Genomic DNA, 23,718 nt, shown 5'->3' on the forward strand with positions numbered 1-23,718 from the left:
GCTGGCTGGTGCATTTCTGTTAAATATATGGACTCTGTACAAGCACTAATTTTTCAATAATTCTTGTTGGTAATTATTTTTTTACCACTTACGAGTTTAGAACAGTAACACCTAGTACTATATTAAGTGGATACTTAATAAGGCAACATTATAATAGGACTCCCATGGAATTGCACATTACATTAACATGAAATAAGTTCATTCTGAATTCATTGTGAATGATTACTCTGAATACCAAAGGAATCATTAGCCATTTACTACAGGGAGTTGCTGAATAATTGCCAGATACAGCTGAGTATTAAGAATTTACAAGCTTTCCTGAGTCAGTTTCATTCTGAAAGAATCATTAAGTGTAACTTTATTTTCACTGGAGAGTTCCTACTTTTGTTCTGCATCTGTATTTCTTGTTCAATTGCATTCCAGTTCTAAAAGCACTTCAAAGGTAGTCACTTAGCCTAGTTCATTCACTAATGGAATTACTTTCCTTATCTCCATTTTTCTCTTTGAGTGTATCTCAGTTGGCTTTATACAACACATCTGAAAGGTTAATAAACTTTAAAGCATGCTGGGAGACATTCAAGGGTAGGGTGACTCTGACATGACAAAAAGAATGCAAAAGCGTTATATTTATGACTCCGTGGCAAGTAAATTCTGAAAGTAAAGATATCCAAGGCCTTTGATTTGGTTCTTGAAAGTTCCCTCTGTTCCTACTAGCATTTGAAGACTCAGCTGTTTTGCATATCAGAGGTAGCTGACTTGGGAGCCAGAGGGAATTAACTGCTCGCTTTGGATCAACTTTTCCTTTGGGTATAAGCTTCCACAAGAGTTTTACTTCTTTAACAACTTATTCATGCTGACTGCCTGCAACAGCCACACAGTTGCAAGTCCCATCATCCTGGTGAATTCAAATACAAGCGTTGAGCCTTTCTGCATAACTTCTCATTGTAACTACTGGTTTGATTCCTGCCCATAATCCTGACCATATACATTCAAGTATGAGGTTTACTATGTGTTGATGTTAGCTCAGTGACTCAGGTTTCAAAGTTAGGTAAGCACAGCTGTGAATACATGTTTTGGGGTTGTTTGGGTTTTTGTTTTCCCACTCAGACAAATTTAGTGTAAAAAGCCTGTGCTCCTTAGACCACACAGAATAAGGTTCTGCCATTTCGTTGCCTTCTGTCTGCAAACAGTACTGTTCCATCTAAGCATGCACACCTTTATTTGTGTTTCTCTGTGGGTTTCACAGATGCCAGCCTGCCACAAATAGCATTTGCACGTAAATTTAGATTCATTAAATTGTGTTGAAGTGTTAGTTCAACGGTAGCTGGTTCCCACTGAATTCAGGGAAACCAGCATTTGTCCTCTGATCAATAATGTTTAATTAAATCTGTATGAACCAATCCTGTGTGTTGTTGATTGCCAAGATAGCAATACAAATGTATTTAAGCAAGGACTAATACAATGTGATATTTTGGTGGTGCCATAACCCAATGCTTAGGAAATCGTCTTCATTTAGAATTGTCCCAAAATGAAACATATGAACATTATTGCTTTTATAATGATATAATTTTGTATAAATATAAATGATGCATTTAACGTGAATCTTACCGAGCTGCTTATAACCACCCGATAGAGAATGAAGGGGTCAGTGACTCATCTTGGAGATGCAGCTGTGGCAAACCCTGGTGTGCTCTAACTGCAGTCAGGGGTTTGCACTGGCGAGGTGAGGGACACCTTGCCTGACCCATGGCCCTGCCTGTCGGCCACCAGATGGCAGGAACAGGCTCCTCTCGAATAATTATATTTTCTTTGACCTACATAAAGAACAGCTGCATTTTTCTCCGTTGAAAATGATAGACAGTGCTGAGTACATTGAAGGTAATAGCCACTTTCTGAAAGCTGTTTTCAGCTTTTACACCTGAAGCTTTTTATTTTGCCTTTCTCTCTTATGATTCTCATCTTGTGCCAGGGAAATTTATTTTAATTTTCCACTGGTCTCAGTTATAGCTGTTAATTCAGTCAAATTTCAACTGAGTTCTGTTAAGCAAAAGCATAACATAACCCAGGTTGACTGCAGCATTGTGCAGGCTCTATGTTGTAGTATTTGGAATGAATTAAATACATGTAATGTGTTTAAAATACATGTATACATAGATTTTTTTTTTCACTGGATAATTCTGGGGATCTCTGTACCATTTAGTTCAGTGCCCAGCCCACCAAGGATGAAGCATGGCTGTAGCAGGATGCAAAAGCAGCATGACATAGTCATGGCTCTGAAGAGAAAATCATGAATATTGTAAATGCAAATTGTAAGGTCATTAAACAGATACTGGTTTTAGCTGAAACTGAAGAGATAGGGACTTGTGCAAGTGACCATAACTTCAGTAAAGTCAGAGGGATTCTATCCCTTTTTTCTTGGAATAAACATTGTCCAGACTCAGTATTTCACAGAATATTAAGGGCTGGAAGGGACCTCAAGAGATCATCTAGTCCTGTCCCCCTGCCGGAGCAGGAACACTTAGATGAGGCTACACAGGAATGTGTCCAGAGTAGGAGACTCCACACCCCCCGGGCAGCCTGTTCCATTGTATTGGCATTTGGAAGACTACTTAGTGGAATTCTTCATTCTTCAGTACATGATTGAATTTCATTACCTTTTGCAACAAAAAAGGCAGGAATTAAAATAAGGATTTATTTCAGAAAAAGTCAGCAGAAACACGGGTGCAAATTCACAACGTACATTGAACATTTTTCTGCACAGAGAGGTACAGATAATGGCACATTTGCTCAAAGCTTATTCTAAAGTGATTCTGATCCTGAGCAGCCAGGCAGAGCAAACACATTTATTAACATTTACTAGCATGTGTAGCTTTACCTTTATTGTTTGGATGTGTGTTCGTAACCTGCTCTGGAACCCTCATGCACAGCGCAGCATTCAGCTCCTTGGAGGTGAATAAACTCGTACTTAGTGCAAGGCAAGAGTGACCCACCCAGTAAAATAGTTACTCATTGGTAATTCACTGTACTACACACTGGCTCCATGCCCACCATATTCCCACTGCAGGCAAGCTCAAAGTGTTGTAGAGTTGTGTAGATGTCAGCATTTTTATATCAGATCACAAAATAGCTATCAATATAAGTTGATCTTTATAGAGAGAGATAACATAAAAACTCTGGTACTGTTCATACAATCTGATTATCTTTTTCCTGTTTCACAGAACTGTAGCATTTTTCTTATCCAGTCTGATCTATCTTCCAAGGTCCATGTGGTGTTACTACATCAGTGGCGTTGTCCCTCAATAATTTTATGTAAATACAAGAGTTTATGGCTTGAGTTCGTTTACCTTCTTCCCAGGGTTCTGCATGTCCCTCTGGAACACAGAGACCCTGGTGTAGAGTAGAGGCCTTTGGTGCTCAGCCGACCCGAGTTCAGTCTCACCAGCCACCTGCTCCCCAAGAGCTCAGGGGGGGCTGGAAACTCGGTGTCTTCCAGAGCACTCAGAGCCCTATGGAGATGGCAAGAATCTGAGATTTGGAGACTGGGGACTTGCTCAGCAGCTTTAGAGAGTCTCACGGCCCATCAGTGGAGCAAGTGTAAAACTCCACGGGTCACGCTGACAGGAAATGGTCGATCAGAGCTCTTGTTGTTTTCAAAGGGCTTGTTTATTATAATAATGTTTAAATTAATGTGCTGTCCTGTGGACACTGTGTTAATGCCTGGACTTAGGATTTATTACTGGCTGCATCATCCATTCACTATATCATAAGCTCTAATAGGTCACTTTTTCTCACTTTCTCATGTATGAAATAGGCTTGGTGGTACTTTTCTGTGAATGATATTTTCGAATCTGTGTATGACTGAAATTACTGGGGATTTTGCCTCTTTTAATGGCACAGAGTTTACACAGTTGTAGCTTAACTGGTATCGATCTGCTTAGGTTTATCATAGCAGTAAGAACTGATGCTTCTTTGTGGGTGCGACTACTTCATTGTTTTCCATGCTTATGCTGTTTTTCTTTATAGAGATAGAGCCTGAGCATCTGGGTCCAGCTGATAAAGTTTCCTTTTCAGTTGTCTGCTCCTGCACAATTGGTCATGAGGTTCAGGAATCTTGGGGTTAAGCTGAAGGAGTTTTAATTTAAAAACTAAGTGTCAAATATGGTTGCAGAACAGTCAGAATCATTTTACAGACACTTTTAAATTAAAAGTGCAAAGGAAACACTGGTGGTGAAGCAAGTTTCTCTGTTCCTTTCCTGAATCTTATGTATTTCTAATGGAGATAGAAACCCCCAGTTTTCTACTTCTCTCCCACACTCTTGTGTTTCGAATGCTAATCACAGAAAAGAGTGTGGGGAAAGTTCACAGAGGGAAGGTATGTGGCTCTCTCCTACTTCCAGTATGGAGACATCCTTTTAACTGCATTCAGACAGCAGATGGTGTGGCTTTTGTGGCATCATGAACTCCAGCACAATATAGACAGTCACTGCACAGCATGGTACAATTTAAAGCTGAGTAAATATGGGGAGAGTGAAGGGTTAGGGGGTGGGAAGGCAGTAATTCCTAGGACATTTGCTCCATTTTTATTTTACAAATTGACCATGATTTTGTTATGCTTCACTCTTGTTCACTTTCTGCATCTGTTCTAGAAAACTGCTTTCCTGCTGGGAACATACACCTAAACAGTTTTAAAAGGGTTGTTGTCAACTTGAAAAACCATATCTCCATTTGAAAGTTTTATTTTTCCTTTCATAAGATGATAAGACTTGAGGGAGGAAGTAGCTAATTAAAAAAAAAAAAAAGACAGCAATAATATAAATTTCCAACTCATAACCATGAGGTAAGCTCTTTTCCAGTCCACAGGTATAATCCCTCACAAAACTGACTGGGACTTTTCTGAAGCTTACTCTGGTCAGAAAATTCTTTCCCATTAGAAGTTCCCTTCTGGCCTGATTCAGACTTTTCACCCATCAGTCAGTGTGTTATTCTCAAATCCCTCTCATTTTTCCCCTTAAGAAAAAGTTTTGTAACTGCAAAAATTTTGCTGAGACAGGAAATGTTCTCCTATTCAAACCTCCTGTGTCCTGCATATTCCGTACTTGGTTTAAAGGCTGCGTAGCTTACAGACAGCAGAGGTTTTGCATAAAAGAAAGCAGCTTAGTAAATAAAATATTAATACAAATTAAAGAGAGTTTTTGTCATTGAGTTGCAACACACCCTGACAAGTAATATGCCATTAAATATATATGTATATATAGCAAATATATTTAATAAAACCTTAAATCTCCCCTGACTGATACTAATTCCAGGAGTTTTGTGGACACTGTTATGCTGTGACTAAACAGTTGGGTACAGGCCATCTTACTTCTGGCTCCTCTTGAATTTAATGCTGGTCTACATTCAGTCCTAAATCTGTGAGGGCACATGAAGAAACAGTCAGTGTGTGACCATAGGAGAGAGGAGCCGGAGGAGCTTGACTGGGAGCTGCTGGGTAGAACAGCTCAAACTAAACCCCACTGCCCAACAGGAAAGATTTTGAGCCCATGCTGAGGGAGTGCACAACTGACTATGTGAACCCAATGTTATTAGCAATAAATTGTTATATGTAGCAACGCTTCTCGTTTGTATAGTTTTACAGTAATGGTATATTATGATTTATGATATTTAACATTTTAAGTTTCATCCCATTACTGAAGTTTGTCTCATTCTCTGGCAGGGTGGGTATGGATAAGTCTATTAATTAGAAATACAGACATGGAGTACATCAATTTGAAAGTATAACAAGGACAGCAGTGGTGAAACTTAGTAGACCTTTGTTTTCTGTTCTTCTTCAGATCAGTTTCTTGACTCTAAATAGACATGTTTTTTTTGCATTGGCATGTGGGATTAAATTAATTGCATTTAAGAAAAGGAACCCACTTGCATACAACAAAACTTGTTGAATGCTGCTATATAGTTTTCTGGACTTTTATAAAACCAGGGAAAAGTAGATTTTTCAGTTCCTTCTCAGATGTATTTAATTAAACAAAATTCCAATCTATGACACAATTTCACATAAATCCTAGGGATGTTTTGTTCAGGTTTAAAGTGGTTGGTCTGTATCCTCAGCCAGTGGGGCTATGCCAAGACACAGCAGCTGAGCGTTTCCTGCCCTGTTCTCTGTGTGTGGCAATGGGTTCGTTAGGCGTAGGACATCTCCTGTCTATGTTCTAAATGACCCAGCAGCCTCCCTGACCTTTAACATATGGGTATCTTACATAAATCAGAGCTCTGCTTTTCCAAAAGCAGTATATTTTTTTGTACTTTGTACAAACATTTGCTAAGCATTACAAAGCATTATTTGTCTCTTGATATTAAATAAGGTATGGGATCACGGTGCCAGGGACTAATCTAATGTACTTTATACCCAAGTAGTGTAAAATAAATATTTAATAATTCTTTTTTCTGTGTGGAGAGAAGGTAAGACATGTAGGGGCAGTAGTTTACCCAGAATCTTGTAATAGCCCTTGTCCTACCAGAATTACTTAGGAATCTATGCAGTTTGTTTCTTATTTTTCATATTTTAGCTAATATAGGATATGCTTCCAAATAGAGCAAGGCTGTGATCTCAGGACACTGCTTTGAAGCCATTTTCTCCCTGTTTCATTATAACATATTTTGTCATTATTCCATCCTGACTGCAAAATCAGTGGCATCTTCAAAGTAAAAATAATATCACTTTGTTTCAATACATACTAACACCAAAACCAAGCTTTTGTCCTTGATTTCTGCTGATCTCCAGGTTCTTGTCAAGGATGTATAATTGAATTGTAACCTTGATTTTCATACGGGTCAATGCCATCCGTGCTAGTGACTCACATAGATCATAAAAGTATATTTCCAGTGGGTGTGGATGTAGGTGGGCTGAACAGCTTAGGCTGGTGTATAAAAAGGAGGCCCTCGAGCCATCTGCACTTCTCCATTCTTCTTTGTTCCAGCTGCTGTTCTGCTCTACCAGCCACATCACCAGGGCAACATGGCATTCGCAGGCAAATACGAATTCGAAGGTGATGAGAACTACGATGAGTTTGTGAAGGCAATTGGTAAGTATGTCTGGGGTGTAAGTCTTCAAGATTATAAATTAATTAAAAATACTAAGGTTTTTTTACTCAAATGTGCTGAGATCAACAGGGGCCAAGGCTGGTAGGAGCGCTCTGTGCTTCAGCAAGGAGATGACAGTTTTCATTCTTACAAGCACTGTCAGCCACAGGAGATAGTCCTGTTCTACAGGAGCGGTATTCCTTTGCAGTGGCAGCAGAAGGAAGGGCTAAGATATGTGCAGTATAAGGATCACAAACATCACTTTTTCTGTCCTTAGTATTTATCAGTGTGAGTAGAAATTTAGTATGAAAATGCTTCTCAAAATCTTACACAGGAACAGGTTTCTGAGGATGCTTTCAGAAGACTGTGCAAACCTGTTTCAGAGATTACCCTGTAAAAGCTCTTAGGGACACTGTGATCTGTGCTTGTGCTCATTTATTTAAAAAGCAATAGCAAATAGTGAATAGCTATGTGCAGCTAAATAGCAAAGGCATAAGTTCATACGCATTAAATTCCATACATCTGCAAGTGTAGATTACGAATATTTATATATATGTTGTATCTATAGATATATTCTGTGTGTTGTTTCTCAGGCAAAAGAATGCAAGACCAAAACTTAATATTTTAGCAAATGCATTGTTGTGCCTATATCTTCCTTTAGAATAGTAATTTAAACTCAGAGCTTTGATACCACTGGAAAAAGAAAAAACAAACCAAACAAAACTAAAAGCAAACAAACAAACAAACCACAAATCAGATGTTCAGACATTCATGTCTGAGAACAAACATACCATTAGCGGGCTTCAATTCAAATACAGCTGGTAGGCTATTACTTTTGATAAACTGTATGTTTCTATTGATTAAGGTCTCCCCAGTGACAAGGCTGACATGGGAAGGAATTGCAAAATAGTCACTGAGGTGGTGCAGAATGGAAATGACTTCACCTGGACGCAGCATTTCCCAGGAGGCCGCACCACGACCAATACATTCACAATTGGCAAGGAAGCGGACATGGAGACAATGGGTGCTAAAAAGTTCAAGGTAAATTAAGTTAGCTCTTAAGTTCTATGCTGTCTCAGTTGTTTTTTAATTTAGGGTGAAAATCAAATATGTCTCAGGGACATCTTCCCTAATTTTTTTTTATCTGTCATAGCTTAGAAACATATAAATTTTGCTCTATTTCTTGATGGCCCTAGCAAAAAATCTAAATCTGATTTTAAAGAGAGCTAGAGCTTCAGAACTGTATGTACTAATAAAGAACAAGGGTAAAGTGTCAAGCATGTACTGGTGTCGCAGCTCAAGCAGACATAATGCTCACTGAAACTGCAAGCAGCGGGTTGGCAGCTGTGTCACTGTCCAGCAGCAGCACGGCCCAAGGGGAGCGCTGTGATCCCTGCTCTGCCCAGGCCTGGCAGCAGCACTCACCTTTTTAAGCCACCTGAGCCTGAGCCTTAAACCAAAGAATCTGTAAAGTGAAGGGGGAAAAAAGAAATCTCTATATCCTCCTTGTTGTTGGAAGTACAGAGGAACTTGAAACTTAAGTAGTGTCTAGCAAGAAGGAAGATTGCACAATAGTGATCTACTCCTGCCATGGACAAAACTTTGATACAAATCCTGCTCTGAAATGGTTACTTTGCTTAACCACATTCATTTCTCATCTACTCAAATGGATAAGACATTTTGTGACAGCTAAACTCTGCATTTGTAAGGTGTCCAGAACCCTACAATAGGTTACTGGATAAATGCTTGTACGTATTGAAGAGACAGGAACACCAGTGATTGCATCAGGGAGCTGTGACAAACTGAGAACAGCAATAGCATTACCTGATTGCCAGGATGCTTTTTTTAACTCATACGTTTCTGATTACGAGAAGGAAAAAGAAATGTGTTTGGCTTTGAGAAATCTTTCTGAAACCGAACAGATAGAATAAGACACAATCTGTGTTGGTCAATTTATTGCAAGCTTAACAATTTTGAAATATTACAAATTCCATTCTCTTCTTTTTGGTCCTGGGCACTTCATCAATCCAAAGCCCATTAAGGGGCCAAAGATGGAGGCAGAGTAAATGACTCTCAGCAGAGAAACCACAGCCTTTTAGTACAGTGTCACTAAACAATACAGAAACTACTAAGATGGTTTCCTTGTCTCTGGTAAAAAAAAGTCCACTCATTTCTTCATTTTGCAAATGACTCTTTTTTTCTGCGCTGCATATGACTGGCTCATCTGTCTTTATTACTAAAAGCATAGGCAAGACTGAATAGCTGTACAGACAAAGGCTGAGTTTGTAAAGAACTACACATCTAGTTTTGGCAGTCAGCTGATCTTCGTGGTAGCATCCTGGCTACTTCTTCCATACAGAGGCAGCTCTTATAGCAACTGGCACATATTTTAGTATAAAGTTGTGACTGCAGAGCATGCAGTCATGTTCACCTATAATTACATGACCAAGATGAATTCTAGTGACGAAACTCAGGATCTAGGATAAAAGATTCACATCAGATGTCCACAATGACGTTTGTTCTGCTTGCAGGAAGGTTATTAGTATCTGAGAATGCTACTTCAAAATTAACTCATACAATCGTGCCTTTTACTTCACCAGCAAAACAAGAGAACCACATAAAACATTGAGGACCAAATAAGAAGCATAGCCTGTAGTCAAATAATTTTTAGAGCTATGAATGAATATTGTTTAGGTATGGAACTTGCATGTATTGTTAAATGAATATTTTACTACTTGTGAACACCTTAGAACTAAGGTACAAGGATCTTAGTGCTGTTCATGAAGCTGCATGTGTAATACACAACTTCTACTCTTTTAAAAGTAAAAACGTTAAACATCAGGTGTATGGATATTTACAGTGTATCTGATGATATAAATACCAGTAACCCCAGGGAACATTAAACCTTTCTCTATTACAGGCAACTGTTAAAATGGAAGATGGGAAAATAGTAGCTGATTTTCCCAACTACCGTCACACTGCAGAGATTTCTGGAGGAAAGCTAGTAGAGGTGAGTTCTCAAATATCCAGGTTAGTTTATAAAAACAAAACAAACAAAGCCCAAAAACAAATAAACAAACAAGCCCCAAGAGCAGCAGGCTTAAAATTTTGAATTTAGAAAAAAAAAAATCTTTATCTAAAAGTAAAGCAAAACTGTTAAATACCTTTTTCCTTCACTGTAAGTAATCTACAATTTTGTGCAGGCTTAATCCAAATAATCCATCTTTGATAAACCAGAAATATAGATCTTGCATCTTGGGCACAGACACAGAGTTTTATAGCTGTACTGGAATGTTCAGATGGGAAGATTCCCAGGGTGCCATGTCTTTGACTATAATCACTGTGCCTATGCCTCAAGAGTAAAGATAATTATATATAAAACTTTTTGCCTACTACTTACATGTTTCTATAAAGTTATTAACTTTGTTTCATCCTTAGAAAACTATCTATCTGTACCTCCTCAGAGAATTTCTGTGTAACACTATTTCCTTAGTCTTACCAAAGGAAAAAGAAAAAACAAGAAAAATGGCAACAAATAAAAAAGAGGCTGGATTTCAAGTCGTATCCCATTCTATCAACAAAATGGCAACATAGCTTTGTGAGATTACTGAAACTACAATACTTATAGTAAAACTTGCAAAACACATAGGATTGTCAAACATCATGATTTCTGATTTTCAATTTTTTTCTTGAATTGACTTACATCTGTGCTAGTGACGTGTCTAAGCACATCTTCAGAGCCTAACCAGAAGTTACTCACTCTGTGAATCAAGAAACGCCACTCACTCTCCGGACAGTAATAATGTCAATCATTTATTGGTTTTGGAGAACAATTATCTCACTTGTCTAAAACCCTGATAACTTGGAGTTAGTGAAGCCATGTCTAACACAGGATACACTACAGCTATCCCTAAACCCCTGTTTAGAAGTTGTGCAATAATATTTTTGCAATGTGTATTTCAGAGTTGACAAGAACATTCAGCTTGTTTTCTAGATATGTCTCCTACCCCAGGGGAAATGTTCCTTTGGTAATGCCAGGATCTGTGAGCCAGGCAGCAGGTCTCATAATTTGTGACACTGAAGGTCCAGTTTCAACTGTTCAACCAAATTTTTGGTTTGTTCTTTATTCCAGATTTCTACTGCTTCTGGTGTCGTCTACAAAAGGACCAGCAAAAGGATTGCTTAAGGCAGTAAGGCCGGTTTCTTCCAGTGCACTGAAAAATGAACTACAATACAAATAAATAAAATAGAGTGCTGATTGTCTTTATCTCTCTCTTTCTTTACATTACAAACACAAAGCATTGTTTTTTCAGTCGCATTATCCTCAGCATTAATGCTTACCCCATTACTAAAGATCTGACAAATACTCAGAAAATCAAAATGCAAAAATCAGAAGATACAACAAAGCATTTAATGATGCTGCTTCAGTCCGAGTATTTCAGGATATGATACGTGCTCGCCCTGTTCAAATGTTGCCTACCACCAATGTAACAGAAGCTCTATTCAGCTTCTGTCTAGAGAATGGCACAACACTGTGTCCAAAGCCTGTGTCAACATGCAAGACCTAAAGGAAATGAAGCTGATAACATGGTGATTCCCTGCTTTGAACACAAAATGGAATCAGACACCACTAATTCGAGTTCTAGAAGCAACTATATTTTGTGTTCTGCAACTGGCACATTTTGTTTTCAGATTCTGCATGTGATTAAGTTACTCCCCGCTATACAGGAAAACAAAGCTTTGGAAGGAAAGGTGGCATTTTTATCTAGGCTCTCTAGAAAGCGTGCAAGAGATGCTTTCGTGTGGAGAAAAAGGCATTGCTGTCTTTTCAAGCAGAGGACAGTCTTCAGGTTTGTCTTGAAGCAGCAATACAGATAGCAAAACAAACACCCCTTGAAAAAACCAACCAACCAAACTCATGCCAGATTATCACTAAGAATCCACCAGTATTTGCCCCACATTTGCTAGTATCTAGACTTCTCAGTAAAAAATAGCACTAAGTTAAGTTTTATTAAGCAACACCTGTACACTTTACTGGTGAGATGATTATACTGATCAAAGAGCATTATATCAATTTTAGATCGATGACTACAGTGCGTAAAACTTGCTAAAACAAAAGGATCAAACAGTGCCTTTGACAACTTTGCAAGCACCACATCATGACTTTCTCAGAAACAGGGAGGTAGGTGGTAGTAGTTTCCCTTTCCTGTTTGAAAAAGCAGAAAGCTGCAGATTTAAGACTTTTTTAAGAAAGTTCATTTTAACCTTTGATGCCTGATCAACATTAGCAGAGTGTTTTCCACCTGTATCCCCTGCTGCAGCTCTTGTCAGTACTCACTAGTAGTTTTTTTTTAATAGCAGATTTCTCATTTCTTTGGTTACATCTACAACATCCTCCCATGTAGCAGGGTAACCTGTTTTGTATTCCTAGCCATGTTTTGCTGCATTTGCTTTTGCAGCAGCCTTTTATACTTCAAAGGCTGCCAGGAAAGTACGAGTTAATCACCATATAAAAATTCTGATCTATGACTGTGCTGCAACTGACAGCATCAAACAGCACAAGCACAGGGCACAAAGTTTTGCATCCATTTGCTCAAGAATTAACTCAGTTTTGCATGCACCTCTGCAGCTCCCTCCAAAAGTAATCGTGGCAAAAAGCCTTCAGAAAAGTGTCTTTAGGTTGGCTGAACTCTTCCGCATTTGCTGTTTCTGAGGAGATATATTTTCACAAAAGAAAAACAATTACAGTCACATGAAAAAAGTATTTACCTGGAAATTAAACATGTGGAATTGCCACCAACATGTCAAGCATTCTGGAGATAACTATCAACTGAAGCACTATTAGGCCAGCTCAAATTCTCTTAAGTCTTTTCCCTTTCAGAGGCTGCTATCAGATTTAATCTGCCCCAACTCCACCCATGATCCAACAGCACAAACAAGGCAACAGACAACACCTGCTTAGAAGATACAGCCACCAGAAGAAAGATTGGAGGAACAACTGCATTCTCCTTATTCAGCCTTCCAGTGTCCTCAGGTGGGATGGCACCTCCAAGCCACACTGGCCCTGTGAGCTGGAACAATCTGTTCCTATGTCTCTACCTTTGTCTCTGCACATTTTCCGCCTGATTCTTCAGCCGTCTCCTCATTCCACTTTGTACTTCTGTGTATGCACCAACACTTTATTGGAATAGGACCTTATTTCTTGTGCAGTGACCAAATTCCTCATCTGCCTAATCCTTCACAATTTATTATTTGGCGAGGCCTTTCTTTGTCCTACCACTCTTCTGTTCTGTAAAACATTATGAGTGCTCACATCGAGTATTTTTAAGGTATAGACATATATTCTTTGTTAGCTCTTAAAAGCTAAGGAGAAACCACACTACCAAGAAAAACAAAAATGGGGTACTTGAGCTGTGTGCTTGTTTATTGGAAACTTTCACTGGGAATTTAGCAATTATTTTCACAATTAATCACAATGGCAGTCCAAAGTATAACACCACATGTGACACAAATTATAAGGGTGATAAAGAACAAAAGCACACAACAGTAATGCCACATGTATGTTGTTGTTCATGTCTGTCAAATGACAAAAATACATTGAAGTCTTCTGAAAATAAAGTTTAATATAAATACAAATTCAACAGAAGAACTAAGTTCTCTAGACTTCTAGACTAATTTCTGAAGAGTACTGCCTCTTCATTTACACTTTGCATTTTTTTGTTTAATAAAACAAGCAGATCGCTCTAGCCTGCTGAATGGAAGAAATTACCTTGATACCAAAGACTGCGTTCTCAGAAGACAGTTACACAAACACACATTAGCACACAGGCTAGTTTTTGCCCTCCACCCTAAAACACCCTTAGAAACAAATCTCTAAAAATATAATTTAAAACAAGACTGTGACACGTGACTTGAAAAAATTGCCCCGAGTCAGTAAAAGCATATTGCACGTTATTTGCATTGCTGTCCTGAGAACTGTCAGAGAAAAGACAGAGTCCTGCCTTCAAAGGGATTTACAACAGTGGTTGCATATATCAAAACTAAAGTTTCACATTTGCACAAGTCCATTTCTTGTAAATATCTCTATTAACATAAAAACCATTATCCCTGGTTTCAGCTGAAAAAGAAACCTTTGAATATGTGACAGTAGGAGTGTGTCTCATTGCAAAGAAGCAATGGGACTTTCAATTTACCAGCTAAGTTTTCCAAGAGAGTGCCAAGACGGTGTTTAAAAACCAAAGTCAGCCTTGTCTGGCACTGCAATCAGAACTGTAATTTCACAGTAAAGTTAACTAGTTCCCTGTCCTTGCCCCCATTAACACCAGTTCCTCTGTCCTGAACCCAGACTACTGCCACAAGTCATGGAGCCTGAAAGATAAAATAACTGAAGGCAGTGAACCTTTCAAGAGTTTATCCAAGAGGATTTCTTCAAGTAGCGTTAAATCCCTGATAAAGATCATGAACACTTTTACTAACAACGATCTGCAGTTTCAAAATCAGCAGCATTTTAAATCTTTAAGTGATGATTTAAGGTTTTGCTTTTATTTCTAAAATACTTGAAGGCAGAGTGATGTTCTGTTCAGCAGCACCACGTTCAGATTCCAACAGAACATCAATTAAAAAATATTTTATAGTCTTCTGACCCGTTTTTATTTTTCTTTTTATTCTAAAGTCTTACTCCTGACATATCACTCCTGCTCAAAGAAACGGCAAGTGTTCTACACATAGATTTCTACATAAATGAAATTCACGTTTAACTGTTAGCAATTTCAGTATATTCTAGAAGCTTCCAGTAGTATAAGCTGCCACTGTTCAAGTGACACATCATGGGGTGCTCTCCTTCTCTCCCAGTGGTTTCCAACAGCATCCTCTAGCTACACGGCTACTTGGCCAGAAATTCAACAAACACTCCAGCCTGAAGTAACTCTTAACACAAGCCCTCAGCCAGCTCTGGTGAGTCACTGACTGAAGAGCAGAAGGAAGCAATCTCCACAGGGTTTTATGCAGATACCTCTCAAAGTGACACTGAAGGAGGTATATCAATGAATTTCTATTTCTCATTAAGAGCCAAAGGTATAACCCTTGGCAGAAAGGCACCCAGGTTCCAGTGATCAGCGGATCCAGATCAACGTCCTCTGAATGAGCAAGTCAAAGATTCTGTTCCTTCATGGTTTTCATTGTGATACACACATCTTGTATCACACATAGGCTCTCTTCTTCAGCTTCTGTTCATGTCACCTTTTTCTCCCATCAATATTTATCCATCAAAACACCGAGCTGCACACGGGTGAAGGTCACTGAGGTAAGTACTGCTGTAAGCCATGGAAACGCAGTGCCTGGGCTCTGTTCCCAAGGCCACCTGCACAGCAATGGGCATTTGGAGGGGCAGGGGCTGGGCAGGCGGCCCCAGCCCGGCCTGAAGAGCAGCGCAGGAGCGGAAGGAGCTGTCAGCGCACCCGACGAGCAGACTGCTGGCCCTGCGCGCCTCTAAGGAGTCACGATAAGCCGAGCACAAATCTTGCACTGGTGACTGGAACTGGGAAAGCGGAGTGGGATGCAGGGCTAAAGGGTGGTAACTAGATTGCTGGAAGAGAACTTGAGTAGTGGCTTGATGGCTCAGATTTTCCACTGCTTCCCGTTCTTGATGTTGAATTGTCACGTGCTTTTTTATATTACTGGCTTCTTTGATGTCATTCTCATAACATCTGAAACAAATTATACATAAATTTATTAATAAGGGAGAAGTTCTCAGAGCTTGCATATATCCTTGCTACATCATCAGCTTTTAGGCCCTAGATGTATATGATAATCCTTAGTTGCTTTCACAATCAATTTCTAATTATCCGGCTGCAACCTTCACACACTAACAACAGGTTTATGGATCATTTTGTATCACAAGTATGTTTTTACTGATGGGCTAGTTATTCTGGAACCTTAAGCCCACAACACAAAGACCTTTTAAATTAGTCTGTGTAAGTGTTCGCAGAGTATTACAGTGCATAGCTATAAGGGAACAAGGAAAATTCCTTCTAGATATAGGAAGAAACACTTTCACACTGTTGATTTTCATAGATAGTCAAAACTTGACTAGACAACACCCTAAGCGGTCTGATTTAACTTCAGTTGCCCCTGCTTTAAGTAGGAATTCAGAAGTTACCTCCAGAGTCCACCATCACTCCCAACCAAAATCATTCTTTTAAACTACTTTTAATTTTCTGTTCAGACTGTATGTGCTCACATACCAGACCAGTAGTGATGCATTGCAGTCATGTCCTTTACTGGAGAAAAAACCAAATAGTTCTGCAATGTCTCCCTACTGTATTTTTGATGTTAGAGAAGCATTGGTGTCACTCTGCAGCAAGTACATTGCAGGTACAACGAGAAAACAAAGGGGAAAAAAGCTTCCGTCCAATCACATAGACAAACAGACAAAAAACCATCATGAACCCTAAATTGTGCACTCTGTTCCACATGGCAAATATAATTAAAATATAGTATTTAGTAAAGTGATGCGACTCTTCCCTTTTATTCCTCTCCCCAAACTGAAGATGAGATAACCAAGGTAATACCGTACTCCTAATTATAGCTAAACAGCTTAAAAAAGAAAGTATTAACATCTTCCTAAGAGCACAAGCAGGTTACTTTTTCTTCTGATCTTACATGAGCATCATCTCAATGCATTGAACGAGATGTTCCCAGGAATAACATGTTAGCAATTCAAGCTGTGTTGTCCAGGCAGGAGAAATCTGCATGCAGATACGGGAGGCGCACACACAAGCTGCAGCAATCAAAGATGGACGAAAATGGAGGAAAGCGTGATCTACAAAAGAAAAACCAAACCCCAAACCCAATTAATATACTCTTTACTAGTCTCCGCAGTGAGCCTATTATGTCTATACATGGCAAAACAGAACAAAATTAAATCCTCGACTTCGTTCTGCACATCTCAGCATATTAACTCCCCACTAGAAAAAGTGTCTCAAAAACTGGGTGAAGTTTTCCTGAAGTTCTCTGTACTACTTGTTCGTAACTACTAGCAAGGACTCAGTAATTTCTTTTGTTTCAGAAAAAGCCACAAAATAGACTATGCAGAAATTTTAGACTGGTCTCAGCTGCACCAAAGTGAAATACTGACGTGCACACACACATTTACAGTAGTGCTGGAGCCAGCCCATGAGGATGCTGCAGTTCACTGCCTCTCACATGGGCAGACACTGGAAATGATTCTGCAAACCAAATCACCAAAAGTGCCATGATTCTAACTATGTCATGTCTCGCAGCATGACCTTCTAAAAAATATAAACTAAATTACGCATTGAACTGCGTAATACCATGTGTACAGCTGACAGCAGTTCAAACATCAGACCCATTTCTGACAGCCTCTCCAATTAGTGTTCTAAGCTAAAAAAAATCTCATCTAGAGATTTCTGAAAAGAGAGAAGCTTATGCACAAGGGAAGGACACCGGATCATTTGCCATTTGAAATAACTGCAAAGAGAAACCATTGTGCACAGATAATTTTGTGCAATCCATATTATGACAAGCTTTAAAGCCCTCAACTCTTCCAGATTTTTGCCTTTTGCCAAATGGAAGATCAGCCTAGCATAAAGCTCCTCTTACCTTGCACTGAGAAATCAAGGAAATAATACGCGTATTTCTCCAGAAAAGCTTTGGTTTTGGTCAGCGAGGTGACCGGCCAGCCGTCGTGAAGGTCATTCTCGCCAACGGACGCATGGAGGTAGTAGTCGATGTAGTGCGCTGCTGTTGGCAGACAGAGGTTCCAGTTGAAGTTTTCCAAAAGCAGCATTTCCATTCTAAGCAAATCTTTCTTGTTCAATACCACATTCACATTGCACATGTACGCCACGTTATTTAAGTGCTCCAACTTCGGAACTTTATCTTCTTTTTCTTCAAATTTACCTGCCAGAAGAGAAGGTTTTCAGGTAAGACTTATCGTTATGATTGTCTAAGAGCCAGCAAGAAATGCACCCCGAAACAGAAAGTCTAATGATAAAAGCTGCTTTTTAAAAAAGGATGGGAAAGTTTAGTGACACAAGTGGGAATTAAGCCAACAGCCTGGTCAGCATGTCCCTATATCCTTATTATGGTTTTATTTATTCTTAATTGTTTGTATAGTATTGATGCCAAAAACGAGATTATAAATTCATTAGGATTACAGATAGTTTTTCTGACAACAACTGGAAGCAGTTTGCTGAAGGACATTCAGTCAAGTGTGAAGAAAGCAAGCAGTATGGGGAAAATACGGCAAAGCAAGATCTAATATTGAGGAAAAAGAGCTCCTTTGGGTATGAAAGCTAAATGCACATGCTACAAACACGAAGACATTAAAAACCCTCAGGCAACACCACCTTTGCCCTTGCTGCTTCAGAATGTGGCTTTGTTCCTTCCTGTCTTGGAGGGCCTCATTAGCTGAGGTCACAGAAAGGCAAGGAGAAGTACCCTGCCACCAAGTGATTAGCATAAATAATTCCTGTGGGGTTAGGAGAGAGCATACATTTTCAGACTTGAGATAGCTGAGCAAAGCTGCACCTTTTTCTAAATGCATTTACCAGCCTACTGAAACAGCAGTAGTCTCTAGAATGATTTAATTTTCACCAGTAGCCACAAAGTGCTTGTCATTTTGTACTATTCACCCTTCCTGTATAAAAAGCATCCAATATCAGATGTGATTCCCAGGATTAGATCTATCAGTAATAAAGCAACAGTGTTACTTCGCTGCAAACTTAAGAAAGCAATTAAGTCTTCTTAAATTCACACTGTTGGTTTACCAAGTGGAAAACGACCGATCTACCAGCTAATCCTTGCTCAAGAGTTAGCAACAATCACCAGTGGTAAGTTTCCAGCACAGCTTAAAGAACATCCGTGCTGCAAAATCCAAACTCATAGCTACTGAAAAGTACTTTGTGGTTATCTTTTCCTCTTTGTTCTCGAGGACATATATGCCACAATTGATTCTCAATTCAGTTGTCATCCCATTGCCTCTACAAGAGTCCTTTACCAACACAGACCGATTGACAAGATAGTCACATGTCATGTGGCATCAGAGTATTCTCATCGAATCTAAAAATAATTAAAACAAGCATTGCACTGGAAAATTATTTTAAGGAAGATCTTGTTATCCATTTTGGATAGCAATTCCATCCAAAGTGTCTCCAGTGTATTAAAAACCTGACCATTTTCTGTACTATTAGTAGTTTAAGTGTCTTTTTAACACATTTAAAAATGGATCTTCCATCTTTGAGCCTGCTCAGGTATCATGGATATGAAATGCAGAAGTATAATACAGCAGCCACCCCACCAGAACAGAGCCTAACAATAACAATGAAAAACAAAATTCAACCGTCATATGAAGCAGAACAGGAAAGGATTGTGGGCACGCTGTTGGTGAAAAAGCCCTTAAAATCAGGAGTCTGTATACGCATTCATGAATCTCCTTGTCACCTGACTTTAGAAGTGTTTAAGAAAAATGACATTTGATAAAAGTTAACCCTTTGTTTTTTCCCCACAAGATGATATCACAGCCTGACACAAATGTAAGGAGCGTGCTAGCAGATGTAGGAGAAACCACTGCATGCCCAGGAAACTAAAGATGAGATCTGTCATTCCGTCTTCTGTAAGTTCTAGTTCCTTCTTTCTTCCCACTCAAGCTTGGAAATCTCAGTAAGTCAGACTATAGTCAAGAGAGCAGACTGTCAGCACAGCAGTGTTGAGAAGGTATCATGTTGACATAGGGAAAAGCTATTTGACTTGGTCAAGATTATTTTCTTTGAAAGGTGAAAAGAACTGACAACAGCTAAATTTAGTTATTTAGATTATTAGTTATTTATTATTTCCCCCTTTCTGCTTTTCAACACACTAGTTCCTAGCTTTGATTAATTAATAGCAGTGGCCACTGCAGCAGATTGGAGACACCAAGTATAAATGTAACTGGATAAGTTGAAGAAAGGCTCCAAAACTGAGCTGAGAACTTGGGGAGAGAAATAAACTCAGAAGTCTTGCTTCAGATAAACTGAATACAAGCTACTTTCCAAAGCAACACACAAGTGATATTCTCTTTCTCAACTCCACCTTGACCTAAACACTTTGCTTCGAAGTTTGGCAAGCACTTCCCACCTATTTTTAAACTGAAATCTGGAAAAGACAGCAAAAGTTCGTTCATTCCATCAGACCAAAGAGATCAGAAACAAGATAGGAAAGAACAACTTTAAGATGTTTTTAAAATGCACTGTGTCCTTTTCCATTTCTCTAATTTCAAGAAAATGGAATATAGTACTCCTATTTTTGTTTTGTTTGTTAAAGGCTCAGACAAGGCAGTTGTACGTCTACTACTGACCAAATAACACTGGTTTAATCAACATCAGGATTTGGGAAGAAAAACAAAGCTGGTTCAGCTACATTATCACCTGGAGTCCATTGTTTCATGTTCACGAGAATTGTGGACGAGTCATTCGCATGCTTTTGAAATGCCACTGTGGACACCTCAAATCAAAAGGTTGCTGTTGTGTTCCAAGCTCTGCTTACTGATAAAACCATTTATTTGTCACTATTGCCCTCAAAAATAGTTCTGTTTTGAGGCAACAGAATCATAAGCCTCTAAAGGAATGTCTAATTTAAGAAATATCTGGATGCTGCAAATTTTCATACAAGGAGGCCTACTGAGGTCAGCAGGATGAAGAAGATGAACATGCAATGTAGGTTTACATTTGTGACCAATATTTTTTGTAAAATCTAAATAGATGTGGGCAGCATGGGATATTTTAGAGTGTGTAGCATTACTGTAGTTAATGATGCAAAGATTTTCCAAGTTACTTGAGATCATGTTCTGTATCACTCCTAATTCTACCATTAGATGCTCCCCCAGAAAACAAACAAACAAACAAACAAAAGTGCTTTTTATGTTACACATTCACACTTTTGTTTTAATGAACAAAGAACAGAGTAAGTCCTGTTGTCAAGGGGAACAGAGTACATTTCATTAGTACATCTGTCACACTATCAAAACAGGCTCTCAGAGGAACATCACTGCTATCAAATGCATCCCGAACAACTCGTTCAGCCACCATAGGAGGCACTAGTTCACCTCACTGTGCCCCATGCAGCTCAGCCCGGTTACTGGCACTTGGGTACATCTTCCTGGGCTGTTGCATGGGTAACAAAACAAAGCAGGACATGCAGGCAATTTGTTTTACTACACTTTCAGAGTCCTTGAGAAGACCAAGGAACAAAAAGGACTGACAACTTAAGAGTCATTAAAGCGTAAGTACTTTTTATCCCATAAACAATCAAAATAAATCCAAAAGAAGGATAAACCAGTCAAGCCCATCCAGCCCAGCAATAAAGAACCTACGGCTGCTTGCAGAACTGAAGGACTACTTCTCTTCATTCTTACATTGTTCCAGGAGGTGGTACAACAAACTTTTGGAGACTCTTTCATGCTACCCCCCCAGATATAAACATAGCTTCTAACTGTCCTCTAAGCAAGGCAAGAAAGAAAGGCTATTTTAGAGATAGCCTGCTTAATTCCTTTTTCTGCAGTGAGCACTCAGGGATTTTTCATCTGTCTATACGATATCTAGCACATATCCAAACCACTAGGCTCAAGGCACCTGTGTCTTCAATGCCTTACGACTATAGCAAAGTTTAGTAACTAAAGAAAATATTCTGTACATATTATAGCAGCAGGGAAATTAAAAAAATTAAGACTACAGACTAAGTTTTGCACTAATCTATATCCTGGACTGACACCCGCTGTTATGTTTTACTGAAAATAAGTAGCTCAGCTGTCTTTGTCAGAACAGTTCCCTGCTCATGAAAGTGGGACAATAAACAGAGAAGGGATCACAGAGTACAGTCCAATAGAAAAACTGCCTGATGTCTGACAACAGCTCCACAGAGCCAACAGGGAATTAGGTGATAAAGGATTATCCATGCCCTAAACTCAGCCCATTTAGTACAGACATCTTGTCTTGCTCTAATTTCTTTTATTGACCTGAGTTAACTCAGCTGCTGAGAAGCCACTGGCAGATAAAGGAGCTGGGCAAAATAAAGCCAGGAGAACCACAAGAAGTACTCGAATACTCTGAAGCAATACAGCACTGGGTGTGCTGAACAGCGAGTGAGCTTTGCTTAAAACAATTCTCAACTTTAAAAACTGTTATCACATCTCCATAGCAGCAGAACCCTCTTGAGGAAGAGGGGCCATAAGAACTGGAATTGCTGGCATTGTTCAGTGCCACTAAACAGCTGAGAGAGATGTTGCTTTTAACAGGTACTGAAGCACCTGCTACTGAAGAGGTCTGGCTCTTCTGGGAAGAAAGGAGCAACTTTTCAGACCCAACCAGGATTTTACAGCAACAAACAAATGCTGCATTGCTTTAACTGGACTGATACACTATAATGATACAGTCCCTGTGTACTGAAATTACAAAGCCCACAGAAGAAACAGTTGCAGTGGTTTCAGATGCACTGTCTCCCCAGTTTACTGCTCCCATGCTGGATTGTCTGATGGGTTGTGTCAGTGCATCTCACCTGCTTTGGGTCAGCTGGATTGCACAGCTTTCAGCAGGCAATTTGAGCCAAGTAGCACTAAAGCACAAGAGGCACCCTTACACAACTCCTTTTTCTAACAGAGCACTTAGGGCTACACCATCTTAAAATATCACAATAATTTTCTGTAATAAATTGCCCAGTGCAGGTGCAGTTTGGAAGGTTACAACCTGCTGCTGCCCAGCAGTGCTCCCTGTAAGGAGCTGCCTTCTCAGCTGCCAGGTGCTGTGAACTGGAGGGTCTTCAATCCCCTTCAGGCAAAATGTTGAGCTTCTCTATTGGGCCTCTTCCACTCACCAAAAAGCCTCACACTCAGACTAACTAATGGGAATAAGTAAATACTCTAACTACACCTCATCTTGTGGTCTGCACAGTACCCTGAACCTCTTGCTGTTTTCTGAGGAAGCAATCAGGAAGAAAACCCAGTTTCTCTAAATGTATGTGTAAAAACTACTGAAAGACAGCCTGCATTAAGCATTCATCTTGCAATGATGTAAACACAACTATTTGACAAAGGTTTCTGTGCTCACTATAGTAAGGATGTGTAATTTTTTAGAAGTACAAGTGTCTTGCAGCATAGCCTGAAGAGCTATTTCCTCACTTTTGCTGCAGTCCTCTGCTGAAAAACTATGCAACGTCCTACAGTAACGCTTTGCAGGAACTTCTGAGTACTGCATTTGCAGTAACAGGCAAGGGACTAGTTTTATTCTTCCTTGCTACAGCGAGAACTTTCAAGGTGACTTTCAGGTCGATATTTCTGACTTACTCAGAATCTTTTACTACAAAACAAAACATAGTAGAGGTTTTCTACTTTTCACATAATTTTGAGAGTAGCAAAATAAACACAAGAACTCCCACTTACTGTAAAAGGGTCTTTTCCTGACTTGACTTGCATCACATTGAACTACACATACCAAACGAGAATATCCTTATTGCACATTAAGATGGCTCAGACAGTAAACAACTAAGTCTACAAGCTGAGCCCTAGCATATTAAGCCTTATCTATACAAGTTAATTAGGCGTTAATTTTGTGCAAAGCTGCTTTGGTTTAACCTTCAATGCTTTGTTTCTAC

General features: G+C 39.3%; 2 protein-coding genes across 21 annotated transcripts in view; one reads left to right on the forward strand and one right to left on the reverse strand.

The window, feature by feature from the left end:
* The window catches only part of FABP6 (fatty acid binding protein 6), a 38,077-nt gene extending 26,733 nt beyond the window's left edge, over positions 1-11,344 (forward strand). For all 13 annotated transcript variants that reach the window (XM_065030049.1, XM_065030050.1, XM_065030048.1 and 10 more), the window contains 4 exons: positions 6,975-7,079; positions 7,943-8,118; positions 9,998-10,087; positions 11,210-11,344. In XM_065030049.1, the coding sequence (XP_064886121.1) occupies positions 7,013-7,079; positions 7,943-8,118; positions 9,998-10,087; positions 11,210-11,263 (387 nt within the window). In that variant the 5' untranslated portion in view covers positions 6,975-7,012 and the 3' untranslated portion in view covers positions 11,264-11,344. The remainder of the gene's footprint in view (positions 1-6,974; positions 7,080-7,942; positions 8,119-9,997; positions 10,088-11,209) is intronic.
* A 2,131-nt stretch (positions 11,345-13,475) lies between these two features.
* Positions 13,476-23,718, reverse strand: part of LOC102093666 (cyclin-J) — a 39,740-nt gene continuing 29,497 nt past the window's right edge. For all 8 annotated transcript variants that reach the window (XM_065030039.1, XM_021289107.2, XM_065030035.1 and 5 more), the window contains 3 exons: positions 17,698-17,997; positions 16,738-16,897; positions 13,476-15,782 (listed from right to left, as the gene is read on the reverse strand). In XM_065030039.1, coding sequence (XP_064886111.1) covers positions 15,335-15,782; positions 16,738-16,897; positions 17,698-17,997 — 908 coding nt within the window. In that variant the 3' untranslated portion in view covers positions 13,476-15,334. The remainder of the gene's footprint in view (positions 15,783-16,737; positions 16,898-17,697; positions 17,998-23,718) is intronic.

This window comes from Columba livia, chromosome 14 (genome assembly GCF_036013475.1).
Source record: "Columba livia isolate bColLiv1 breed racing homer chromosome 14, bColLiv1.pat.W.v2, whole genome shotgun sequence".
Lineage (NCBI taxonomy): Eukaryota > Metazoa > Chordata > Aves > Columbiformes > Columbidae > Columba > Columba livia.